General features: G+C 37.0%; 1 protein-coding gene across 1 annotated transcript in view; it reads left to right on the plus strand.

Annotated features, from left to right (window-relative positions):
• DPY19L4 (dpy-19 like 4) overlaps positions 1 to 24,294 on the plus strand; it is a 65,398-nt gene that overhangs the window by 22,751 nt on the left and 18,353 nt on the right. Inside the window, exons 7-14 of the mRNA XM_077771334.1 lie at positions 4,207 to 4,330; positions 7,878 to 8,012; positions 10,900 to 11,031; positions 11,125 to 11,223; positions 11,679 to 11,752; positions 16,291 to 16,449; positions 17,178 to 17,297; positions 22,195 to 22,315. Coding sequence (XP_077627460.1) covers positions 4,207 to 4,330; positions 7,878 to 8,012; positions 10,900 to 11,031; positions 11,125 to 11,223; positions 11,679 to 11,752; positions 16,291 to 16,449; positions 17,178 to 17,297; positions 22,195 to 22,315 — 964 coding nt within the window. The remainder of the gene's footprint in view (positions 1 to 4,206; positions 4,331 to 7,877; positions 8,013 to 10,899; positions 11,032 to 11,124; positions 11,224 to 11,678; positions 11,753 to 16,290; positions 16,450 to 17,177; positions 17,298 to 22,194; positions 22,316 to 24,294) is intronic.

Below are 24,294 nucleotides of genomic sequence, written 5' to 3' on the forward strand. Positions count from 1 at the left end.
CATTATGAAAGATTCCTATTGATCTTCTCATCTACAAATATATACCAAGTTATCACTTTCAGTGAAAACATCTTTATATTTGAAGAGCAAAGAAGAAATGTGTATGATTAAAAGTGTATATTGGGTGGCTCAGTAACTTGACTGTCCAACTTCGGCTCAGGGCATGATCTCGTGGTTTGTGAGTTTAAACCCCACATTGGGCTCTGTGCTGACAGCGTAGAGCCTGGAGCCTGCTTTGTATTCTGTCTCCCTCTGTCTCTACTCCTTCCCCACTCATGCTCTATCTCTCTCAAAAATAAATAAACAACCAAAAAAGTGTATGTTAAAGTTAGTCTTTGGCCCTCCCAAATAGTAATTGTACATTGGTAATAATAAAGAGATTAGGAGCAAGGTCACGTACATGACCTAGAGGTACAGCTAATAGAAAATAATGGTAACACATGATGCTAGTTCTGTTGTAATGGTGTTGGTATACTCAGAATGCTCATGGAGGTATAAGCTTTTTAAAGTTTAGGTGTTAGTCTTTCCCAGGAATACGATTTTATTACAAGGCAGTAATTCAGAAAAGGAGGAAAATAATATGAAAAATTAGAAAACCATCTAAATATAGGAGAATGCTTAGGTAAGTTGTAATACATCAGTGCAAGTGCCATTAGAAGTGATATTGTATAAGTGTTTTTCATCTTTCACACATTATACATTGACATGCCAAACTGTTTTATATGTTATCCAACTCAACATTTCTCAGACTTCAGTTCTGTATATTTAAAACTTAACTCTCTTGGATTCCATGTATTGACATAATTTACTTCTATAATGCTACTTACATATAAAACAAAACTAGGTAATGCTCCATATACTTAAGAGCACTTATACTACTATAAAACTGAAACCAACTTATTAATGAAATAATGAAACAGCAAAATATTAACTGAAAAGTGGAATTTAATGTAAAAAATGATATTTTGCTAAAATCAGATTTCTATAGCTGTGTAAATGTGGCACCATTCCAGCAGGTTCTTTTGAGTATGGTAAACCTACACAGCTGGGTACTGTGGGATACTCACTTCTCATCATGTTGCTCTCTTGTCTACTATGAAATTTTTTCTGACCACAGTGATCGGGACATCGTTTTATTTTTATTTGGCAATACATCATTTAGTATTACAGGCTCTTCCCCCTCCCCCCCCCCAGTTAACTCAAGCCAATTGAAGTAATGCTATGTTGCCAACTAGATTGTTAACACAAACATGGAAGTGAGTACTGAAATCCAGATTATGCTTACACCATGGTGTGTCTAAAATGAAAATTCAAAGGGTGCCTGGCTGGATCAGTTGGTGGAACATGTGACTCTGGATCTCAGGGTCATGAGTTCAAGCCCCACATTGGGTGTAGAGGTTACTTTAAAAAAAAAAAAGAAAACTCAAAATGAAACCAGAGCTTGCTGATTTCTGTGAATGTATCTATAGGCCTGGAATCCCAGGTGATTTAACTAGTTATTCTTTTGAACTACTGGTTTGTGCTATTGTAGACTCTGCCACAGGGGAGAAAAAGTGGGTTTCATCTGATTTAGTCACTTTCTACTATTAGCCTTCTGTTCCTTACAACCACCAAGTGTGATAAAGGCAAGAGATAGTAGCTCAGATGTTCGGGAAGGTTGCAGTGGGGAAGCGTGTGCAGGTGAAGAGAACAACTGGCAGAGATCCTACTCAGTTTGTGTTGCAACGACTCCCCTTCTCCATTGCAGAATTTTAAAGATTTCACTGTACTGATCTGTTACTTGGGCAGGGATAGTGAGTAAACTGTCAGAAAGTTGGCTGCTGGATCCAGCTTCCCAATTCTGGACTGATGGAGTGGCTGGTGGAGTCCTGAATTGAAAATAGATATCCTCTCCTTCCTCCCTACGTCCTGCCTTATACACATGAATCTCTTATTTGTCTTTAGAGAGTTAACTTTTATAATTTCTCAGGGATAATATATGAAATATATGTCTTTAGAATACATGATGTTAAGTAAATTGCATTAAAAGAATCATCTGGAAAAGAAATCTTATTGCATCAATACTAAAATAAATTCCAAATGGATTAAAGTTAAAAGTAAATAGTGAAACCAATAATTACTATACAGAAACATTTGGTTCATGTTTTAAAATTCTTTGTAAAAGATAAGATCAGAAACAATATAAGTGTCTGACAATAGAAATTGGTTATATTAATATCAAATCTATACAATGATGTGTCATGGCCAGTAAATATTCTTGAACCATATGTATTGATACATATATTATGGAAAGGTTCTCATTATATATTAAGCAAAAAGTGGTTCGTTACAGAATTGTAAAAGACCCAAGACCTAATACCATTTACTAAGCTGTAGATACACTGCTAAGTTCTTTACGGCTTTCATTTTGTTTAATCCTCATGTATGATCTTGTTTTTTTCATATATATGTATTCAACCGCATATACATTCATAGAAGACAAGTTTTCTTATAATACTTTTTAACAGGTCTACAGGTATAACTTAGATAGAATATACGTATTTAAAGTATACAGTTTGATTAGTTCAGGCATTTAGACACACTCATGAAACCATCAACAAAATCAATGTAATAAACGTATCTATCACCTCCAAGAGTTTCTTTGTGCCTCTTGGTAATGCTTCCTCTTCTTACCTCACTTCTACTAACTGTCCCATTGTCCCCAGAAAACCAGAGACCTGCTTTCTGTCACTACAGTTTTCATTTTCTAGAATTTTAAATTTGTTTTTATTTTTATTTTAGAGAGAACGAGAGTGGGGAGAGGGGCATATAGAGAGAGGGAATCCCAAACAGGCTCCATAAGCATGGAGCCAAATGTGGGGCTCAATCTCATGACCCTGGGATCAACCTTAGCTGAAATGAAGAGTCAGACACTCAGCCAACTGAGCCCACCCAGGCATCCCTCATTTTTCAGAATTTTATTTAATAGAGTCATATACCATATACTTTTCTGGTTTTTTTTTTTTTATTTAACTCCGCATAATTACTTTGAGATTCTTGTATATTGGGCATATCGGTAGTTCATTCCTTTTTTTTTTTTTTTAACATTTATTTATTTTTGAGACAGAGAGAGACAGAGCATGAGTTGGGGAGGTGTAGAGAGAGAGGGAGACACAGAATCTGAAACAGGCTTCAGGCTCTGAGCTGTCAGCACAGAGCCCAATGTGGGGCTCAAACCCACGGACTACGAGATCATGAACTGAGCTGAAATTGGACGCCTAACTGACTGAGCCACCCAGGCACCCCAGTAGTTCATTCCTTTTTCATTGCTAAGTAGTATCCTATATCACAGTTTGATTGAACTAAATTATATGCAAATATATTAATCTCTATTATTTAGGAGAGTTATACAACAATTTTCACAAAAATTTAAAGCAGTCGCATGTTTGTTTCTGTGTAGGAAAAAAAAAAAGACATTGAGCGTATGAGTTCCAAATTTAGTGATTGTTGGAAAGGTAATCCTCTTGAGGTGTAAGGATATGCCCAGAAGACAACATGCTCTTAGAGCAGATTGACTGAAAAGAAACTTAGGGAGAGCCTGGAAAGACATGCTGTATTTGGGATTTAAACATTTCTGTAATGGTAATTCCGGAGAACCTGCTGATTGAAAAGATTATTAAACTAGATATCAGAAGATACGCATTGTAATCCCAGTTGTGCCACCTCCTGGCTATATTGACCTTGATTAAGTCACATCACTCTTCTGAACTTCATATTCTTTAAATAAGGGAGGATAAGAACTTTAGCCCTGTCAGGCCTGTTAATTATGTAATACAGATTGTACTCTAGAGAAGAGTAACCATCTATCTCATTAAGGGAAGAGGGGGTAGGAACTGAAATCTAATGTCCTTTGCGACATGCTTTGTGACTTAACGTGAGGTATATCTACTCAGGGCAGGGTGCCTTTTTCAAATTTTCACAGATGCCCATCCTATTCACCAAGCAGTGTACAACCACACTGAGTCTTCCTGGAAGGGAGGTAAGGGGGGTTGAATGAAATGCTTAATTTACTCAAGATGCTGTATACACGGTAGTGCCTCTGTCTGTGTCCACCTTGCAAGACTGTTACAGAGAACAATGAGATGTGTGTGAAAGTACTTTGAAAGGTATAGTGTTACACAAGCATAATGTCTTGATATTTTGCTGTTCATCTGTGGTTTACTTTAGGGTAGATACAACAAGAATTGAATACTCCATTCCTTTAAGAGAAAACTGGGCACTGCCATACTTTGCATGCCAAATTGCTGCACTTACAGGCTATTTAAAAAGCAACTTAAATACATATGGAGAGGTAAGATACAAACTTATTTGTCACAATTAATTTTGATGTATTGCAAATGTGGTATATAATTGTAAAGTTAGTTATATTAACAGTTCAGTGATACTTAGTGAAGCCTAATTATTACATAATAAAGGATACATTTAAGTAGTCTTACTATAACACTATTAATCTAGTCTGATTGACAGGTAAATTACTATTTTTTTTTAAAGTTTATTTATTTATTTTGAGAGAGGCAGAGATAGTGCCAAGTGAGAGAGGGGCAGAGATACGGAGAGTGAGAATCCCAAGCAGGCTTCATGCTGTCAGTGCAGAGCCCAACATGGGGCTTGAACTCAGGAAACCATAAGGTCATGACCTGAGCCAAAACCAGGAGTCAGACACTTAACCAGCTGAGCCCTAGGTGCCCCTGATGGGTTAATTATTTTTAAGAGAAAGGAGATGTTATATTGTTTCAGCACAGTTACTTAACAAATAAATGAAGAATATATTATTTTGAAAATTAATCTGTCTCATTATTTTACCATTTCTTTTCTGTAATATTGATAGTTTTTAGTCATTACAAGTTAAGGAAATACTAATGAAGATCCAAAGAGTGACTGCAGATGGCAGCAATGTTATCTTTTATGGTAGCACCGCCTATCTTCTGTTCTCTGTTTTTCTGGCAACCACTGCTCTATTCTTTATCACAATGATTTTTTTCATTTTGGAAGGTTATACAAGTGGAATTATATAGTATGTTATCCTTCAGGATTGGCTGTTTTCTTTTTTTTAATGTTTGTTTACTTTTGAGAGAGAGAGAGAGAATAAGCAGGGGAGGCGCAGAGAGAGAAAGGGAGAGAGAATCCCAAGCAGGCTCTGTACTCTTGGCACAAAGCCTGACATGGGCTCCATCTCATGGACCCTGAGATCATGACCTGAGCCAAAATCAAGAGTCAGAAGCTTAACCGACTGAGCCACCCAGGTGCCCCAAGATTGTCCTTTTTCATTTAGTCTAATGCCCTTGACATTTATCTGAGTTGTTATATCAATAGTTTGCTTATTTTCATTGCCAAGTAGTATTGCAGCAGTATGTATATTTTAATGACATTTTGTAGTTTGCTTCCCATTCTTGAGGCTAGATCTTGTGATCCTAGTTGCATCAGGATATCCAAGCTCAGATCTTTTGTGCAGTTATCTGGAGCCATCTAGAGATATCTGTGGTTAATTACTGAAATACATTTAATGTGTCAAGTAATATGTGTAAAATAGTTAACAATAAAGGCATAGTTGAAAATGAAGTGAGCAAGGTAAAGGGTAGACAAGAGTGTATAGAATTTTGAAAATGTTCAGAGAAAGGAAAAACAGTACAGATTGTGTTGGACATAGATTTCTTTTTTAAAAATCTTTTTATTTTTTAATGTTTATTTATTTTTTAAGAGGGAGAGAGTGTGTATGAGCAGGGAGAGGCAGAGAGAGGGAGACAGAGGATCTGAAGCGGGCTTCACACTGACAGCAGAGAGCCCAATATGGGGCTCCGAACCCCTGAACCCCAAAGTCATCACCTGAGCTGAAGTTGGAGGCTTATCTGACTGAGCCACCCAGGCGCCCCAACATATATTCTGTCTTATTTCACACTGCATGTTCTTTAAAGTAGTTTGAGAATAACGTGGCATTAGCAATTTGCATCATTTTACTGTAGCTTTTTCCTAACATCTTTGAAGTAATCTCTGCATGTCTAGTAGGTTAGTTGGGCTGGATCTAAACCTGAGCCTTCATTGATCTCTGGTACTGTTTTCTCTGGGGGTGATGATTTCAGACCTGGTTATTATAGTTCTGGTTGTTCCACATTAGAAGTTTCCAGAACACTTAAAGATATGGTGATATGAAGAGCAGAAGCTTATGTGTTCTATCAGTGCTAAGCTCTTCTAGACCTTGCAGTTGGTATTCTTTGACCAACTGGTAGAATTTTTCCATCTCTTTTTAAAAAAAATTTTTAATGTTTTATTTATTTCTGAGAGAGAGAGAGACAGCGTGAGCAGGGGAGGGTCAGAGAGAGAGGGAGACACAGAATCTGAAACAGGCTCCAGGCTCTGAGCTGTTAGCACAGAGCCTGACGTGGGGCTCGAACCCATGAACTGCCAAATCATGACCTGAGCTGAAGCCGGTTGCTTAACCAACTGAGTCACCATAGGCGCCCCGAATTTTTCCATCTCTTACACTTTGTTCTCTGGTCTTAATCTTATTCAGAGTGCTGGAAAATCTTTTTTTTTTTTTAATTTTTTAATGTTTATTTATTTTGAGGGAGAGAGAGACAAAATGCAAACAGGGGAGAGGCAGAGAGAGAGGGAGATAGAATCCAAAGCAGGCTCAAGCTCCGAGCTGTCAGCACAGAGTCCAATGCAGGGCTCAACTTACAAAATGCGAGATCATGACCTGAGCTGAAGTTGGACACTCAGCCAACTGAGCCCACGTGCCCCAGGATAATCTTTTTATCTGCTGATGGCCTAAAGTATTTCTGATTTTGGAATTTATTTATTATTTTTTAATTTTTTAAAAATGTTTATTTTTGAGAGAGAGAGAGAGACAGTGTGAGCAGGGGAGGGGCAAAGAGAGTGGGAGACACAGAATCTAAAGCAAGCACTAGGCTCCCGAGCTGTGAGCACAGAGCCTGACGCAGGGCTCGAACTCACAAACCGTGAGATCATGACCTGAGCTGAAGTTGGATTTAGTTTTAGATCACATGGCTATTATCTTAGGTTTCTTGACTAGACTAAACCCTTATTGCCTTTATCCTTTGCTATTCTTATAAGAACGAAGTCATGTAATACCATGGCTGGTGGAGGAATTGGCAACATAGATGTAGGTCCCTGGAGGAAGTAGAGGTTGTTAGAAATATGCTACGGAATATGTCAGACTTGGTTTCTCACTAAAGGATCACTTGAGAAATAACATTTGGAAAGACAGAATTGATTTTAGCCAGGCATTTGTCAGGCAAGGGCAAAAAGTCTTTGTGTTTAGTACCTTAGCAGAGGAAAAGAGAGTTTTATATGATTGACAATACAAGGATTGGGGAAAGGTAAGGGCACGCTTTTCCTGAGAAGTAATGAGAAAAGCAGTGGGCTTTTTTCCTTGGACTGTGGAGTAGGCTGAAACATAGAGTATTTAGATGGAAACTCCTAGGGGAAATATGGAAGTAAAAATATTTTTTAAGTTACTTTCACAATACAAAAGCCCATTAGGAAGTCTAGCAAAAGCCACTGTTTCCTTATGTTTATTACTTTACCTCTTGTGATAAAAGAAAAATGTACCAAATTTTTTCCCTTTGTCTTCCTGAAATTCTCAGTATGTTGTTGAACTTTGAAGGACAAGTAATTGATTTATCTCTGTGTTTTATTTACTATCTTATTGTTTATGTAAGGATTTACTAACAATTATGTGACTTAAAAACAAAATTTCTAGAATTATATAATTTAAAAGTTGAACCAGTAACAGGGCTGCAACTTTGAGGTAACAACCTCATAGATTTTTATAGTAATAAAGCTACTGATATTTAGTTTCTTTCTTTTGTTTTCCCTAGAGGTTTTGCTACTTGTTGATGAGTGCTTCAACGTACACATTTATGATGATGTGGGAGTACAGCCACTATCTCTTATTTCTTCAAGCAATATCTCTATTCTTGCTAGATAGTTTTTCACTGGAGCAAAGTGAGAAGGTATTTTGAATTTTGAAATTGTGGTTTTAAATCCATAGAATAAATGTTTTTATAGTGTTGTATCTTAAGATAATTTGGCTTTTAAGCTTTATTTTGAAATTTTTGTTGTTGTTTGGGTTTTGTTTGTTTTGGTTTGGTTTTGGTGGCAGTGGTGGGATGATTTTTAAATGTTTCAATAGGCTCTAACTTATACTTCTACTGAAAAGATTGCTAAACTCATTCTCCCAGCCCTTTTAGAAGCACTTTGAAATTCCCTTAAAGACAGCCTGCTTAACCAGAGTCACCATGTGCTTCTGCTCTTTTTAGCCATTTCTCCTTCCCTTTCTATTTCTTTAAAAAGGAAAAAAGTGAAATATAGAATATACACAATAAAGTGTATATACATTGTGCATATACACTTAGGGAATAAAACATGATTGTTTGACCATCCAGGCCAAGAAATGGAACATTTGAATACCCAGAAGTCTCTCTCTTAACTGCTTCCAGTCACATCTTGCTCCCTCCCCAACAGAGGCTCACTGTCCTGAATTTTGTTAATCTTTTCCTTCTGTTTCCTTACGGTTTTATCACCTATCTTTATATTCCTTAAAATATGCTGAAAACAATGCATTGTTCACTTTTGTCTGATTTTCTTTGAGATTCATCCTTGTTAATGTACAGACCTATTTATTTCCTTCATTTTTATTTATTTATACATTCTATTGTTGATGGACATTTCAGTTTTTTACCAGCTTATTGTCCATATGACCAGTGCTGCTGTAAGCATTCTTATCTGGTACATCAGTGCAAGATTTTTCTAGAGTATATACCTCATAGTAGAATTGCAAGTCAAAGGATATATGGATATTCAGCCTAACCAAATACCAAGCCTTTGTCTAGAATGGTTATATCAGTTTATACGACTGCCAACAGTAGTTAAGGGTTCCCATCAGTATTTGGTTCCTTTTTTTTATTTTTATCTTTTTCACTCCTTTCTTATCTTTTACTTATAAACATTTATTAGGTATTTAATATGTTGTCCAAGCCAGAAACTTGTGAGTCTTCTTGCTCTTTCTTCTCTTCATCCTATATATTTAGATGATCCAGCATCCTGATGAATACCACCATATAGGTTAATTGAAGTGAGAGTGTTTAACATAAAGTCATTAATCAAATATAATGTCATTATCTTATTATTTGAAAGGGTAGTAAGAACCCAAAAGCATCATAGAGGAAGTAACTGCAGGAAGCAGTTACCACCAACTAGAGTTGAAGGAACAAAGGGGAGAATTTGGAATTATTAAAACTTCAAAACTTAAAGGAGGAACCCCTGTGGAGCTGAAACTCAGGCTTCTAAGGAGGGGCCACCACCCAGCTTTGCTGGAGTCTCTGAACTGGAAAGAAGGTTCCTGGAGAAATGGAACCCAGATTTCTGAGAATGGGGCTGTGGCCAACTGGCCCTGGAGCCTCTGGGGCAAGAGAGTGTGTTAAAACTGGTCCTTCAACTGTTGGAGAAGCTGCACATGCATTTAGCTGCTTTAGCTGGAAGGAGTTGCTCTATTGGAGTGAAGTATTGCTGATATGATACTTACAGGAACTGCAAAGCAGATGGGAAGCCACAAGCTCCTCCCTTCTCCTTCAACCTCATAATCTTCTCTCTGCCATTTCATATTGGCAGAGTTTAATAGGGAGCCAACTGGCAAAGCAGAGACATAGAAAGCAGAGACCCCAATCCCAGCATTACAAGGCAGTGGGTGAGGGATAAGTTTGGAGCTAAGAGACAGTCATTCAGTAACTGACACACATCTCCAGAGCCAGCATCCAAAGTCAGGAAGTAGAGTATTTTCAGCACCTGGAAGATCCCATTATGCCTTCTCCCAGTCAATGTTTCAGCCTTCCAGCAGTGAAAGATTTCTCTTCTTAATGGCTCTGGCCTCTTATAGATACGTTTTGTTCTGTTTTTCTTTTCTTCTCTTTTACCTTTAATACTCTGCCTTTTGATTTCCTCCCCCAACTAATGTTTTAGTTTTGTTTAGTTTTGTAAAACTAATGTTTTATATTTTGTCTTAGTTTTCCCTTTCAGAAAGGAATTAACCTATGGTAGAAAAAATTACTGTATTATTGAATTTTAGAAAAGAAATTTTCTAAGATGAACAACTTTCCTGGAGATTTTCTATTGGGACATTGACATTAACTTTCTTTTCTTTTTCTTTTCTTAATTTTTTTTTTTTTTATTTCAGAGAGAAAGAGAGAGAGAGAGAGAGAGACAGCGTGAGCAAGGGAGAGTCAGAGAGAGGTAGACACAGAATCCAAAACAGGCTCCAGGCTCTGAGCTAGCTGTCAGCACAAAGCCTGATGCGGGGCTTGAACCCACGAACCGTGGGATCATGACCTGAGCCTAAGTCGGACGCTTAACCAACTGAGCCACCCAGGCGCCCCTGACTTTAACTTTCTTATGCTCGCTATTAAATGGACCAAATCTAAAAATGCTTGTCTCTGGTGCTATATTTCATGGTAGTATGTTTTTACTAGGTAGGTTTTGGGAACTGTTGCTAAAGATTTTAATTTTTGATTTATGCAGTTTGATGATGTAGAGATGGATTTTAATAACAGGGTAAGCCAAGTAAAATTAAACCAGAGTCTAGGAATAAGATTTTTTTCAGTCTGATCTAGATGTCCTTTGTTTTAAAGCTTTTTACTTTGCTTACAAGAGTTATTCCTAAGAAAATAATAAATTGATTATATACCATAACATTGAAAATACAGTTTAAACATGTGTATCATATATCCTAAATTATAGTAAAGCATTTATTTTATAATTGGAGTCAAATCTCTTCTAAACAAAACTAATAAAAAGATACACAATAAGATTCATTTTATTCTTATTTATCTTCTTTTGTTCCAACAGGTTCATGAAGTTTATAAAATCTATATATTTTCTCTCTTTCTGGGATATTTACTGCAGTTTGAGAATTCAGCTTTATTGGTGTCTCCTTTATTAAGTTTAGTAGTAGCCTTAATGCTTGCTAAGTGCCTTCAGGTAATAAGAATTGCCTTTTTATCATTTCTGTACATTTTTTAATTGTTAATTTTTCATGCCTTACTTATTTGCTCATGATTTTTTTTCTTACAGCTGAATGTGAAGAAAGGAACTTTTATAGCTAAAATAATGAAAGTGATTAATTTTTACTTGGTGTGTACTCTGACAGTGACATTGAATATTATAATGAAGGTAAATAACTCTAGGTCTTAGATTCATATAGAAGAGCAAGCTGAATAATGAAAGTACTGGGCTAAATTTTAACAAGCATATTGACACAGCATGATAATAGAGTTTATACAGTAAAATTTCAAGTTGAACAATGATCATACTTACAAGAGAAAATAGGATTCTGATTCTTTTCTATACTTAAAAGATACACTTTATTTTCCAATTCATTTAAAATATTGTCATTACCCAGTTAACATTAAGTAATATATGGAATAAATTTAGATGAGTAAAAGTGTTCAAAAGAGTAGGTCAAGTAAGTCTCCTTGCTTCATACGTATGCCATGTATTATTTAATTCCTTTTTAATTCATATTTTTTGTTTTATAGTCTTGCTGTGTTTTCTATTTCTAGACAGAAACATACTGCTCTGAGCATAGCTAATAGTTCTTTGTTGTAACTAGTGATTTTTACTTCCAGATGTTTGTCCCACACAAAGAAAATGGGCACATGCTGAAATTCCTTGAAGTAAAATTTGGACTAAATATGACTAAGTAAGTTTTATTATTATTTGTTTTAAGTTTATTTATTTATTTTGAGAGAGAGAGATTGCATGCATGAGTCAGGGAGGGGCAGAGAGGGAGAGAGAGAATCCCAAGCAGGCTTGGTGCCATCAGCACAGAACGGGGCTCAAACCCACAAATTGTGAGTATGTGACCTGAGCTGAAACTAGGATTTGGATGCTTAACTGGCTGAGCCACTCAGATGCCCTAATAGGTTTTAGATTATATAAAAATTTATCTAGGGACACCTCGGTGGCTCATTCGGTTAAGCATCCGACTTTGGCTCAGGTCATGATCTCACCGCTCATGAGTTCAAGCCCTGCATCAGACTCTGTGCTGTCAACTCAGAGCCTGGAGCCTGTTTCAGATTCTGTGTCTCCTTCTCTCTGCCCCTCCCCTTCTCACGCTTTGTCGCTCTATCTCAAAAATAAAGAAACATTAAAAAAAATTTTTTTTAATTTATCTAACTCTATACCACTTAGAAAATATAGAGCAAAAATAATCCAAGGAGTAGTAGGCGCCACTACTTCCAAATAAATAATTTGGAAAATTATTTTTTTTTAATATATTTTTTAATGTTTTTATTTCTAGGAGAGAGAGAGAGAGACAGCGTGAGCAGGGGAGGGTCAGAGAGAGAGGGAGTGACAGACTCTGAAACAGGCTCCAGGCCCTGAGCCGGCAGTCAGCACAGAGCCCGACACGGGGCTCGAACCCACGAACCGCGAGATCATGACCTAAGCGAAAGTCAGACACTTAACCGACTAAGCCACCCAGGTGTCCCAATAATTTGGAAAATTATATCTAGAAGAAATATAACATTAATATTTTTTCTCATTTAAAAAAAATCTCATTTGGGTGTTTTATAAATTAGAGGTACTTTAAGTCCTAATAGCAAGACAGTGTTTTGAGAGTATTTTTTCTCTTGATGTGGAACAATGATACAGTCTAAAGTCAGAATAAATTAAAGATTTAAAATAAATAAAGAGCTAGTGTAATTTAAATTAAAAAATTTTTATGTTTAGTTTTGAGAGAGAGTGTGTGTGAGTGGGGAGGGGCAGAGAAGGAGAGAGAGAGAGAGACACAGAATCTAAAATAGGCTCCAGGCTCTGAGCTGTCAGCACAGAGCCCAATGCAGGGCTAGAACTCAGGAACGGTGAAATCATGACCTAGGCCAAAGTTGGACACTTAACAGACTAAGCCACCCAGGCCCCGCAAGAACCAGTGTAATTTTAACCACTAAACACTCCTTGTATTAAAAAGTGATGGGCAGTAAGAATTTATTTCATAGCAAAGAATCTCATTCAGGGATCATAATAGTGGATTAGATCAGAAGCTGACTTTTTAAATTCAAGAATAATGTATCTTTTGTTTGTTAAATTTTTTCTAATTTTTGTTTTTAATGTTTATTTTGAGAGAGAGAACGTGAGCAGGGGAGGGGCAGAGAGAGAGGGAGACACGGAATCTGAAGCTGTCAGTGCAGAGCCTAACACAGGGCTCGAACTCACAAACTGTGAGATCGTGACCTGAGCCACCCAGGTGCCCCTGTTAAATGCATTTTTAAAATCTAAAGCAAAACAAATGACTTATGTACTGATGGAGTTCACCTGCATAACAGAAAAAATGTATTTATGCATTTTTCTAGTTCTTTTAATATACCTAAGAACCTTATAATTTGCTGTGATTACATGCGATTTTAGATGCTGTGCATGGAATTTCATGTTGTGGTATATCATAGTTAATAAAGCGTTTCACAAGGTATAAACACTTGAAAAATCTGAAGTTTAAGTCAGGTATGGATATCTACTGAGGTAAAATGATCCTATAAGAGGCCATATAGTTGGTAAGAGCAGGGATCATGTCTTTTTCAGGTATATTTATAGGCCTGACACTTAGCAGGCAATTAGGAAAAATTGGTTATAGACCTCCATAATTGACCATCCTTTCCCCTGACCTTTTCTTTAACCTTGGAAAACTCTAGAATTCACGTAAGATTAAGGGCTGCTTTTGTCTTGCATTTCTTAGTTGATGCTTTATAGTGCCCCTTTGTTCAGCATGTCAGATACTAGATTTGCTTCACAAGGTAGTACATTAGGTGTTTTAAGTGTAAGATAGGGTCTCTGTCCTTAAGAATATTGACATCTCATTAGATAGTTTCTATACAGTTAATGACATGGGTGGTATAAATAGTAAATGCCTTACACTCAAATGTGCCAACTGGATGGTAGGGTTTGTAGTTCACCAGAATATCAGGAAACATTTCTGTTGAGACAGACTTTCAAGAACCACTAAAGAAATCTTAATAAATATATGTTGGATATGCAGGATACTAGGCCAGGTATCCTGAGAGATTAAAAAATGACTATAATCTCTTTTTTTAAATTTTTTTAATGTTTTTATTTATTTCTGAAAGAGAGGCAGTGTGAGCAGGTCAGAGAGAGAGGGAGATACAGAATCCGAAGCAGGCTCCGGGCTCTCAGCTAGCTGTCAGCACAGAGCCTGACACAGGGCTCGATCCCACAAACTGTGAGATCATGACCTGAGCCAAAGTCAAACACTTAACCAACCAACTGAACCACCCAGGCGCCCCATAAAAAATGACTATAATCTTAAACTAGCAAATTGTATTAAGCACTCTAATAGAAGGATAAGTAAAGTGCCATAGGAACATGGGGAAGGAAAGGTTGAGACTGAGGGATGTGGGAAGAATATTCATGAAATTGAGATTAGAATTGGATCTTACAGAATTAGTAACTTTAACAGGCAGATAAAAAAGACATGAATTCATCATATGATCATATATACAAGATATTTGGATAGCAGCCTCTCTGATACATTTGTATTGCTGCTTGACTCGTTGTGAAACATTAATAACTGTTAGTTCTAAACCCAGTGGTTTGTGAAGCAGGCATTCTCAGGCCACATGAGCTCTCCTGAAGATCACTCTATCTCTTACCTCCTTTCCCAGGGTTAGGGATTGAGGATAAAATGGTGGTTGGAGATGGATCAGGTGTGAGAGTACAGATAACTATATATAACTAGGAGTCTTGTTAATCATATTTAGCTTAGGGTCAAAAAAAGTTTACCCTGATTCTTATAGCTCGAAATGTTTGTGTTTCAAATTTTATGACTTCTGTCTTAATAATTAGATTACTCTTTTTAAAATGGGTCCCATGGGGTGCCTGGGTGGCTCATTGGGTTAACCATCCAGCTCTTGATTTCAGCTCAGGTCATGATCCATGGTTCGTGAGTTTGAGCCCCACGTCCAACTCTGAACTTACAGCAGGGAGCCTGCTTGGGATTCTCTGTCTCCCTGTCTCTCTGCCCCTCCCCTACTCGCTCATGTGCATGCTATTTCTCAAAAATAAACTTTAAAAAATATTTTAAAAAATGAGTCCTAGTTGAATTACATTTATCCATATAAAACAGGACTATCTAACAATAATATAGCATGAGTCGCATGTGTAATTTTCTAGGAGCCACATTAAAAAAAGTAAAAAGGGGTACTGGGTGGCTCAGTAGGTTAAGCATCTAATTTCAGCTCAGATCATGACCTCACAGTTAGTGAGTTCAAGCTCTGCATTGGGCTCTGTGCCGACAGCCCAGAGCCTGGAGCCTGCTTCAAATTCTGTGTCTCCCTTCTCTCTGCCCCTCCCCCGGGCACACTATGTCTCTCTCTCTCAAAAATAAATAAACATTAAAAATTTTAAATAAAATACCATGGAGGAGAAGGGGGGAAATAGTGGGGGAGAGGGAGAGAGGCAAACCATGAGAGACTCTTGAATGCTGAGAACAAACTGAGGGCTGATGAGGGTGGGGGAAAGGGGAAGGGGGAGATGGGCAGGGAGGAGGGCACTTGTGGGAATGAGCACTGGGTGTTCTATGGAAACCAACTTGACAATAAACTATTTGTAAAAAAATAAAATAAAATGCAAAGGGGAAAATTTTTTTAAATAAAATAATAAAAAGAAACAAGAGAATTTTATTTTGATAATGTTATTTAATCTGATTTATTTAAATATTAAATATTAATAAGTATAAAAGTTATTAATAAGCTGTTTTGTCTTCTTTTGTCCTTTTTCATTCTTTTTTATGTTTGAAATCCAGGATTTATTTTGTACTTGAAGTAGATCCCCATTTGCATTGGCCACATTTCAGGTGCTAATAGCCACATTGTATCTAGTAGCTACCATATTGAACACTGCAGATATGAGGGTTGAACAGCTGAATTTTTTGTTGTTTTCCAGATAAAAATAGAAAGTGAAACTCCCTTGAAACCGTATTGAATTCTAGAGATGGTCACATTATTAGATAATAAAAAGCAGTGGTTTTACATTTATTAGGGCAATTTGTTGAGAAGTGTTACTAATGCTGTTATCTTCATTTATAAAGGGTAGTGCTTTGCTGTTAACAAGTGGATTTAGGAAATGTGTTTTGTGTTTTATGTTAGTTTTTATTGAGTAAAAAATAATTTTATGTTCAGTGGTTTATAACATCTGTGATTTTAATATCATGCTTTTTGTTTTCTCAAGGAATTTTACCATGAATTGGCTCCTATGTCAAGAATCCCTTCAGGCACCATCTCAAGATTTTTTTTTGCGATTGACACAGTCTTCTTTATTGCCTTTCTATGTTTTAGTGTTAATTATTTGTTTTCTTTCTATGATGCAAGTTATATTTAGGAGAATTAAGTAAGTACCTATGATAATCATTACATTGCCAACTAATACATTATGGAAATACATAAACTCTCTATTTTTAATATCCTTCCAATATTTGTGTATTTGTTTTAGAGTTTCTAGTTCCATTCTCTTGTTATGAACGTGGAAAATATTGTTATAGCTTAACCAGATAATATTCAAATTTGTTTATATAACTAAATACATGATGTACAAATTTAATGTAGGAATAATATTCATTTAAACTGTTAGACTCCTTCGCTAATTTAGTCATATTTTTACTTAATGTAAGAATAATTTTTTCTATTTAACCTACATGAAACTAGTAATGCTAGTGATTTTAAATTATCAAGACTATTTTAAAATGTTTTTGTCATGTTTGAAAGTAGGTTTTGTGTAGTAATTCAATTTTGAGAACTTAGTTATTCAAATTATGGTTTAACTATGTTGATTTAGTAAACACTAGTTGAGTGATACTTAATCTTGGAAAAGGAACCTAAAAGTCTTTTCTGTCATGTTTCCTGAACTTTCATATTTAGTCTTCACTGAGTCCATTGTCTTCAGGTTCTAAAAGCCCTTTCAAGGACTTGGAGATGTATAAGTTAGGCATTTGACTATCAGAATATACTTTCAGATTTCAAGAACCACCTGTATTTCTTTTTATGAAGAAATTTAAGATCTTTGATTATTTTCAAATACATTTTTTCAAAATCATAAACAACATAATGTCTTTTGTGTAGTGGCAAGTCCTTGAAAGAAACTATTACTCTGGAAGATGGACGAATTGGAGGAAGGCCAGAAATAATTTATCATGTGATTCACACTATTTTATTGGGCTCTCTTGCAATGGTTATAGAAGGGTAAGTGTACTTTATTGGAGCTACTTATTTTTACAAACCATTGTCCTTTCTGATGATAGTAAGTGGATATTGTCAAGAATACATTTATGAGGGGTGCTTTGGCAGCTCAGTTTGTTAAGCGTCCAACTCTGGATCTTGGCTCAGGTCATGATCTCACGGTTCCTGAGTTTGAGCCTTACATTGGGCTCTGCTCTGACATTGTAGAACCTGCTTGGGTTTCTCTCTGTGTCTCTGTCTGTCTGTCTGTCTGTCTCTCTGTCCCTATCCCGTTTGCACTCTCTAAAACTAAAGAAAACAAAACAAAAACATTAAAAAAAAAAAAGAATATACTCATGAAAATATAAAAACTCAAAATCTACAAACTTTCTTAATTTATCTGGAGTTTACAGAGGTGTTTATAGTACAGTGAACTGACATTTACTTATTTACTCACTTGTTTGAAAACTATTGAATGTCTTCCAGGCAACAAGCATTGTACTAGGGGCATTGGTGAGCAAAAGTGGACACACAGTCTCTAACCTTATGTGACTTATATGGCCTAAAGGAGGTGACAGAAACTAATCAGACAAAATAAAATTACAACTTTGTTAAATGAGAGAGTGGTAAATCATGCTGTGTGGTTAAGGGTTCAATAAACGATACCCTTTTCTTTAAAGTTTGGACTCAGATGAAAAATAAAACATAGGAGTATAAAATGATTTTGAATACCCAATTTCAATTTGAGGAGGGGCTTTTCCCACACCAGCAACAAGCAGTTGTCCAGGTACCAGCTGAATGTCCTTCACTTTGACTTAATTCTGGCACTGTCCAGCTAGAGACTGCATCAGATTCCACAGTTCAAGGATTCTGTCCTACAAGATTGCCCCTCCCCCACTTCAGGTGCCAGTTGCAAATCCAGGTTTATTACCTGTGCTCTGACCAACTGGCTGTAAATCAGAAATTCATAGGTCCTCCTTCTCAGGTTCAATTAGCTTGCCAGAACAGCTCACAGAACTCAGAAACATTTTACTTACTAGATCACCAGTTTATTATAAAAGGATATAACTCAGGAACAGCCAGATGAAGGATAGGTAGAGGGCAAGGTTTTTAGGAAGATAAGCTCCCGTTATCTCTGTAGGTGTACCACTCTCTCCAAGTCTACACGTGGTCACCAACCCATAAGCTCTCCGAACCCTGTCCTTTTGGGTTTTTTATGGAGGCCTCATTACATAGGCATGATTGATTAAATGATTGGCCATTGGTGATTGAACTCAACCTTCAAGGCCCTTTTCCCTCCCCAGAAGTTTGGAGTGGGACAGAGAATTCCAACTCCCTAATCACATGGTTGGCTCTACTGGCAACCAGCCCCATCCTTGGGTGCCTACCAAAAGTTACCATTAACATAAAAAAAAGACACCTTTCCACTTTCATCACTTAGGAAATTCTAAGAGTTTTGGGAGCTGCGAGCCATGAACTGTACAAAGACCGAATCTATATGAGAAATATATTTCAATCATCTGAATAATTCTGATTCTACGAAGGTTGCATTGGAGAACACTTCTTCATGTGTAAACAAAGGGCTTCTACTATTTGCCACCCCAAATTGACCTTAGTCCTCAAACTGCAGGCTTTCCCTCTTGAATCGGTAGAGCCTTGGTAAGTTTATGCCCCTGTCTACACCTACCTTGCAAAAGGAAGATACAAAATATGGTTGCCTAGAAATGTTTGAGCTGGATATGCTGAATTCTTCCTCTTGTACACAAATCACATAATTCACTGCCATGAAGAGGAGCCATTACGATTCTGAGATTGAGGGATAAGAAAGGAAGTAGGGAGAGATGAAGAGTATTGATCCTAGTATAAGACTTCTCAAGTTAAATTTTTAAAATTATGACTATAGATACTGAATCACAGTCCTATGGTGCTTCTCCAAAAAGCTTAGCTGTTTTCAAATATTAATTTTTTATCTTGTAATACTGTTTATATACATTACAACCTCAAAGTTACAGTTATTATTGGACCTGTATTTAACATTAAGAAGTACAAATATGCTGTATTATAAATCTGTTTTTATAATTTGATATCAGTATTTCAGTATAATTGATTTCCTTTGTAAACCTATGTATTTTATGCATTTAAAAACATTTTCTTGGGGCATCTAGATGACTCGGTTAAGCGTCTGACTTGATTTTGGATCAGGTCATGATCTCACGGTTTGTGGGTTCAAGACCCGTATTGGGCTCCATGCTGATGACATGGAACCTGCTTGGAATTCTCTGCTCCTCCTCTGCCTCTCCCCCACTCACACACATGCATGCTCACTCTTAAATAAATAAACTTTAAAAAATAAAATAAAACCATTTTTCTTATAAGGCATCCATAGACTTTATCAGACTGCCAAACCCCTGACTAGTGGGAATCTTTTATTGAACCATGAAGCAAGAATGGTGGTTCATTCTAATAGCATTCCATAATGCCTAATAAGTAGGATGAAGAAATGTATTAAATCATGAATATTCTGAGTGATTCATGTTTTGATTTTCATTTCATTGCCTTTTAGTACTGGATTTTTGGTCCATGGTTTACCTTTTTTCCCCCTGTACTCTCTCTATTTCTCTCTGCAGAAAACTTTTTGTTATCCTCACCATTCTTCCTTGTTGGATCTACTATTTTAAATTCAAGATCCTTTTTTCGAACAAGTAATATGGATTATTCTCTCATTCATCTTTACTTCTTTAATTTACTCACTAGGCCTATAATATGACTACCTGTTCATGCAGATAATATGCATAGTCACCCAGAATGTGCCAGGCACACTGTTAAGTAGGCAGTAGGGATTAAAGAAATACAAAATGTACTCTTTTGTTTCAAAGAGTAAGTAAACCAAGAGTTAGAGCAAAGTAAGTGCTATGAGAAAGGTATGAAAAGGGTGCTTTAGTCACTCAGAGGAAGGATACTAACTCAGTTGTAGAGGGTGGGCAGAGGAAGTCAATTTAAGGAAGATTTCCTAAATGGGGTAACAGCCTTCAGAGATAAATAGAGGTTGGCCAAGCTGTTTATTTTCTTATCTGCCTGTGTGTATGTGTAGTAATCTGGACAGGATAAATATCAAGGGTGCTTCGGTGGCTCAGTTGGTTAAGCATCTGACTCTTGGTTTCAGCTCAGGTCATGATCTCATAGTTCATGGGTTCAAGCCCCTCATCACATTCTGCAGTGACAGTGCAGAGCCTGCTTGGGATTCTTTCACTCCCACCCTCTCTCTCTCTTTCTATCTTAAAAATAAATAAAAATGTTATGTCGGATTTGCTTTTAGTAAGATCTCTCTGGCAGCAGTAATTGAGGAAAACAAGATTAAAGGACGATAAGCCCGTTAAGAAGGTGTCCTAATAGAATATAGAAATGAGTAGCAATGGAGATGGAGGAAGGGAGCCAAAACTAAAATATTTGGGAATTGGAAACTGAGTAAGTAGCAGTAGGGATTGTGGTGGAGGGACTTTAGGAAGAATTGTGACTCAGAAGCCAAAGGAGTTTTTAAAGGAGTACATAATCAGAGAGTAGAAGGAGAGGTAGACAGGAGAGGTAAGCATGGCCCTCAAGGGATCTGGCTGTAAAGGGAATCAGAGTCTAAGACAGCACTAGACGGGGATGGGGCTTGTATCAAGAGGGAGAAACTTATGTGCATTATGGGATGGAAATACTTGAGATTGTTCTGTAAACTCTGGTTAGAACATTAATCATTTTTAAGAAAGTCAGAAAAACTGAAAAGGTGAATCAAGAGCATATTCTTGAGGGCCCTGAAGCCATTTAGATTTATTTCAGTAGATTCTAGGGAAGCACTAACGACTTTTTAACAAAAAGTGTCTTGTAATTATGTTTGAAGAAGGTTCATCTGGCATTTGATTGGAGGAGAGTCTAAAGATGTTAGGGCACCTGGCTGGCTCAGTGGGAAGAGCATTCACCTCTATTCTTGGGATCATAAGTTCGAGCCCCACATTGGATATAGAAATTACTAAAAAACAAAAAAAGGTAGAGATGTTAATTAGCAGGCTATTGCAATAAAATGGTAAGGAAGAGTTGGATACAGAGAAATCATTGGATTGGACATAATGGTGTAATCTCTAGACCAGGGAGTTGGTGTTCCAGGGAATGTTACATACAGGTAATTCAATGTGAATGGTGTCTCCTGGAGTTATAAACCAGACTCTAGTTTTGCTTCTGGGTGACGTGAAGAATAGCAGGAATGAGGGTAATTAGGAGGAAATATTGGTTGACTAGAGGAAATTAATACAGTTCCTTTGTCTTAGCAACATGTATTCTGTATACATCTGTATACATCTACATCTGCACTAGCAGTGCAGAGCCTGCTTGGGATTCTCTCTTTTTCTTTCTGCCCCTCCTGTGCTTGCTCGTGCTCTTGCGCTCTCTCTCTCTCTCGCTCTCTCGCTCTCTCTCTCAAAGATAAACATGAAATAAAACTAAAAACTTTAAAATATTTGTTAAAGGTTCTGCCAAATTGCCTTCTGGAAAAGTATAGCAGGTTTATATTCTCTAGAAGAGTACAATTTTACTACACTCTCATCTATATTAATGCTCTTATTTCATCCTCATTTTAGTAACCTGCATGTCTTCTTGATTATTTAAGAAATGAATAACTTGTTGAAAGCTAGAGGCTAAGCTTTTCATTTTCCCTTAACATTGTGGTATTTTCATGAGTAGTAGGAAAGAACTCAGAAAAGAGATTGGGGCACCTGGCTGGCTCAATGAAGCATGCAATGCTTGATCTTCGGATTATGAGTTTGAACCCCACATTGGGTGTAGAGATTGCTTAAAAAAATAAAATCTCTTTAAAAAGAGAGAGAAATTAGATAGTAATGATGTTGATAGGATATCTAATATGTGACTCCCATTGTCTTTCTAGCTTGAAATACCTCTGGACTCCTTATGTATGCATGTTAGCAGCATTCGGTGTATGTTCTCCTGAACTTTGGATGACACTTTTCAAGTGGCTTCGATTACGAACGGTACATCCAGTATTATTGGTGAGTCATTATTATTTTATGTTAAGTACTTGTTTCTCTTTCAACTATATAAATGGAAACTACAATTGAATACAATTGAAATAGTGTGAGTAAATTATATTATGATTTAAAGGTGAAAAAGATCTCTTTAGGATTTCTGATTTAAATGCAGACAGGTAAAATAAAAAGTAAAAATATAAGTGAATCAATAATGTTAGAGGCAATCAAGAATTAATTTTTAGGGGCATCTGGGTAGTTTGGTTGGTTGAGCATGTGACTCTTGGTTTTGGTTCAGGTCATGATTTCACAGTTTGTGAGATAAAGCCCTGCATTGGGCTCTGGGCTGCCAGTGTGGAACCTGCTTGGGATTCTGTCTCTTCCCCGCCCCCCCCGCCCCTCCTCCGCTTGNAAAAAAGAACTAATTTTGGGAGTTGGGCATCTGACTTCAACTCAGGTCATGATCTTGTGGTTTGTGAGTTTGGGCCCCATGTCGAACTCTGTGCTTGCAGCTCAGAGCCTGGAGCTTCCTTCAGATTCTAGGTCTCCCCCTCTCTCTGCCCCTCTCTTTCTCATGCTCTGTCTCTCTGTCTCAGAAATAAATAATAAAACAAAAAATAAAATCGAAAAGAACTAATTTCTAAAATATCATTCTTTGGGCGCCTGGGTGGCTCAGTTGGTTAAGCCTCCGACTTCGGCTCAGGTCATGATCTCATGGTTCGTGGGTTCAAGTTCCGTGTCGGACTCTGTGCTGACAGCTAGCTCAGAGCCCGGAGCCTGTTTCAGATTCTGTGTCTCCCTCTCTCTCTGACCCTCCCCTGCTCATGCTCTCTCTCTCTCAGAAATAAATTTAAAAACATTTTTGAAATTAAAATATTCTTGATTTGATTTGGAACTATTATATGTTTTATTTCTTTTTTATTGTTTGTTTTTTTTATTAGAGAGAGAGAATGAGCAGAAGAGGGGCACAGAGAGGGAGAGAGAGAATCCCAAGAAGGCTCTACACTGTCAGCATAGAACCCAGTATGGGGCTTGATCCCACAAATTGTGAGATCATGACCTGAACCAAAGTCAGGAGTGAGACACCTAACTACTTAACCAACTGAGCCACCCAGGCGCCCTGCACTATTGTTATGTTTTCAATGTGAATACAACATTTTCACTGTGCCTGCTATGTGCAGTGAACTTACAATGCTAATTAATTTCATCAGGTAGATTACAGTCTCCCATTCATAAAAATAAATAATAAGAAGCATTGATACCGTACTATTAGAACACAAAGTAGGGCTACTTAATTTAGTTTTGTTAGGGCTTCAAAGACTTTTCAGTCTGAGATTTGAAAGATGATAAGTTATTACTTGCATGGGTGGGAAAGAAAAAGGGTGGGCATTCATGGCAGAAGGAATAAACATAGATAGGCAAAGAACACATTGTAATCAAAGGGAATAAAAACAGAGGCAAAGAAAAAAACATGTTTACTTTTCTTAGCACATAAAATGTGAGATGAGGGTGGTCAAGAAATGAGACTGGGAAATTTGAGATGTGTAAGGTCATGGAGGCCTTTGAATATAAGACACTTGGTCTTATCCTGTAGGCAGTAGAAAATCATTGAAGTGTTTATGTGTGAGTGTGAGAGAGTCAATACTTCATTTTCTCTCAGCGTACACTTATAATTCTTTGAAGGAAAGACTTGAAGGTGACAAATTCAAGCTAAGGAGGTACTGGCCATGGTGAATGGAAGTGATAAAAACCTCAGTATATTGAGTGTACACCATGTGTTGGGTACTGTTTATAAAACATTTTATGTGCTCTTCAATCCTTACAAAGGCCCCAACAGCTAAGTTTTAGTATCTGTATTTTATAGACAAAGAAACTAAGAGTTAATCTGGTTAAATAACTTGCTTGAGATCACATAGCTTATAAGTGTGTGAAAACCATGATTTATACCCAGGTTTTTCTGACTCCAGGGCCCATTCACTTAAATACTATGCTATACTGGAGTA

The sequence above is a fragment of the Crocuta crocuta genome, unplaced genomic scaffold (genome assembly GCF_008692635.1).
Source record: "Crocuta crocuta isolate KB4526 unplaced genomic scaffold, BGI_CrCroc_1.0 scaffold235, whole genome shotgun sequence".
NCBI classification, from domain to species: Eukaryota; Metazoa; Chordata; class Mammalia; order Carnivora; family Hyaenidae; genus Crocuta; species Crocuta crocuta.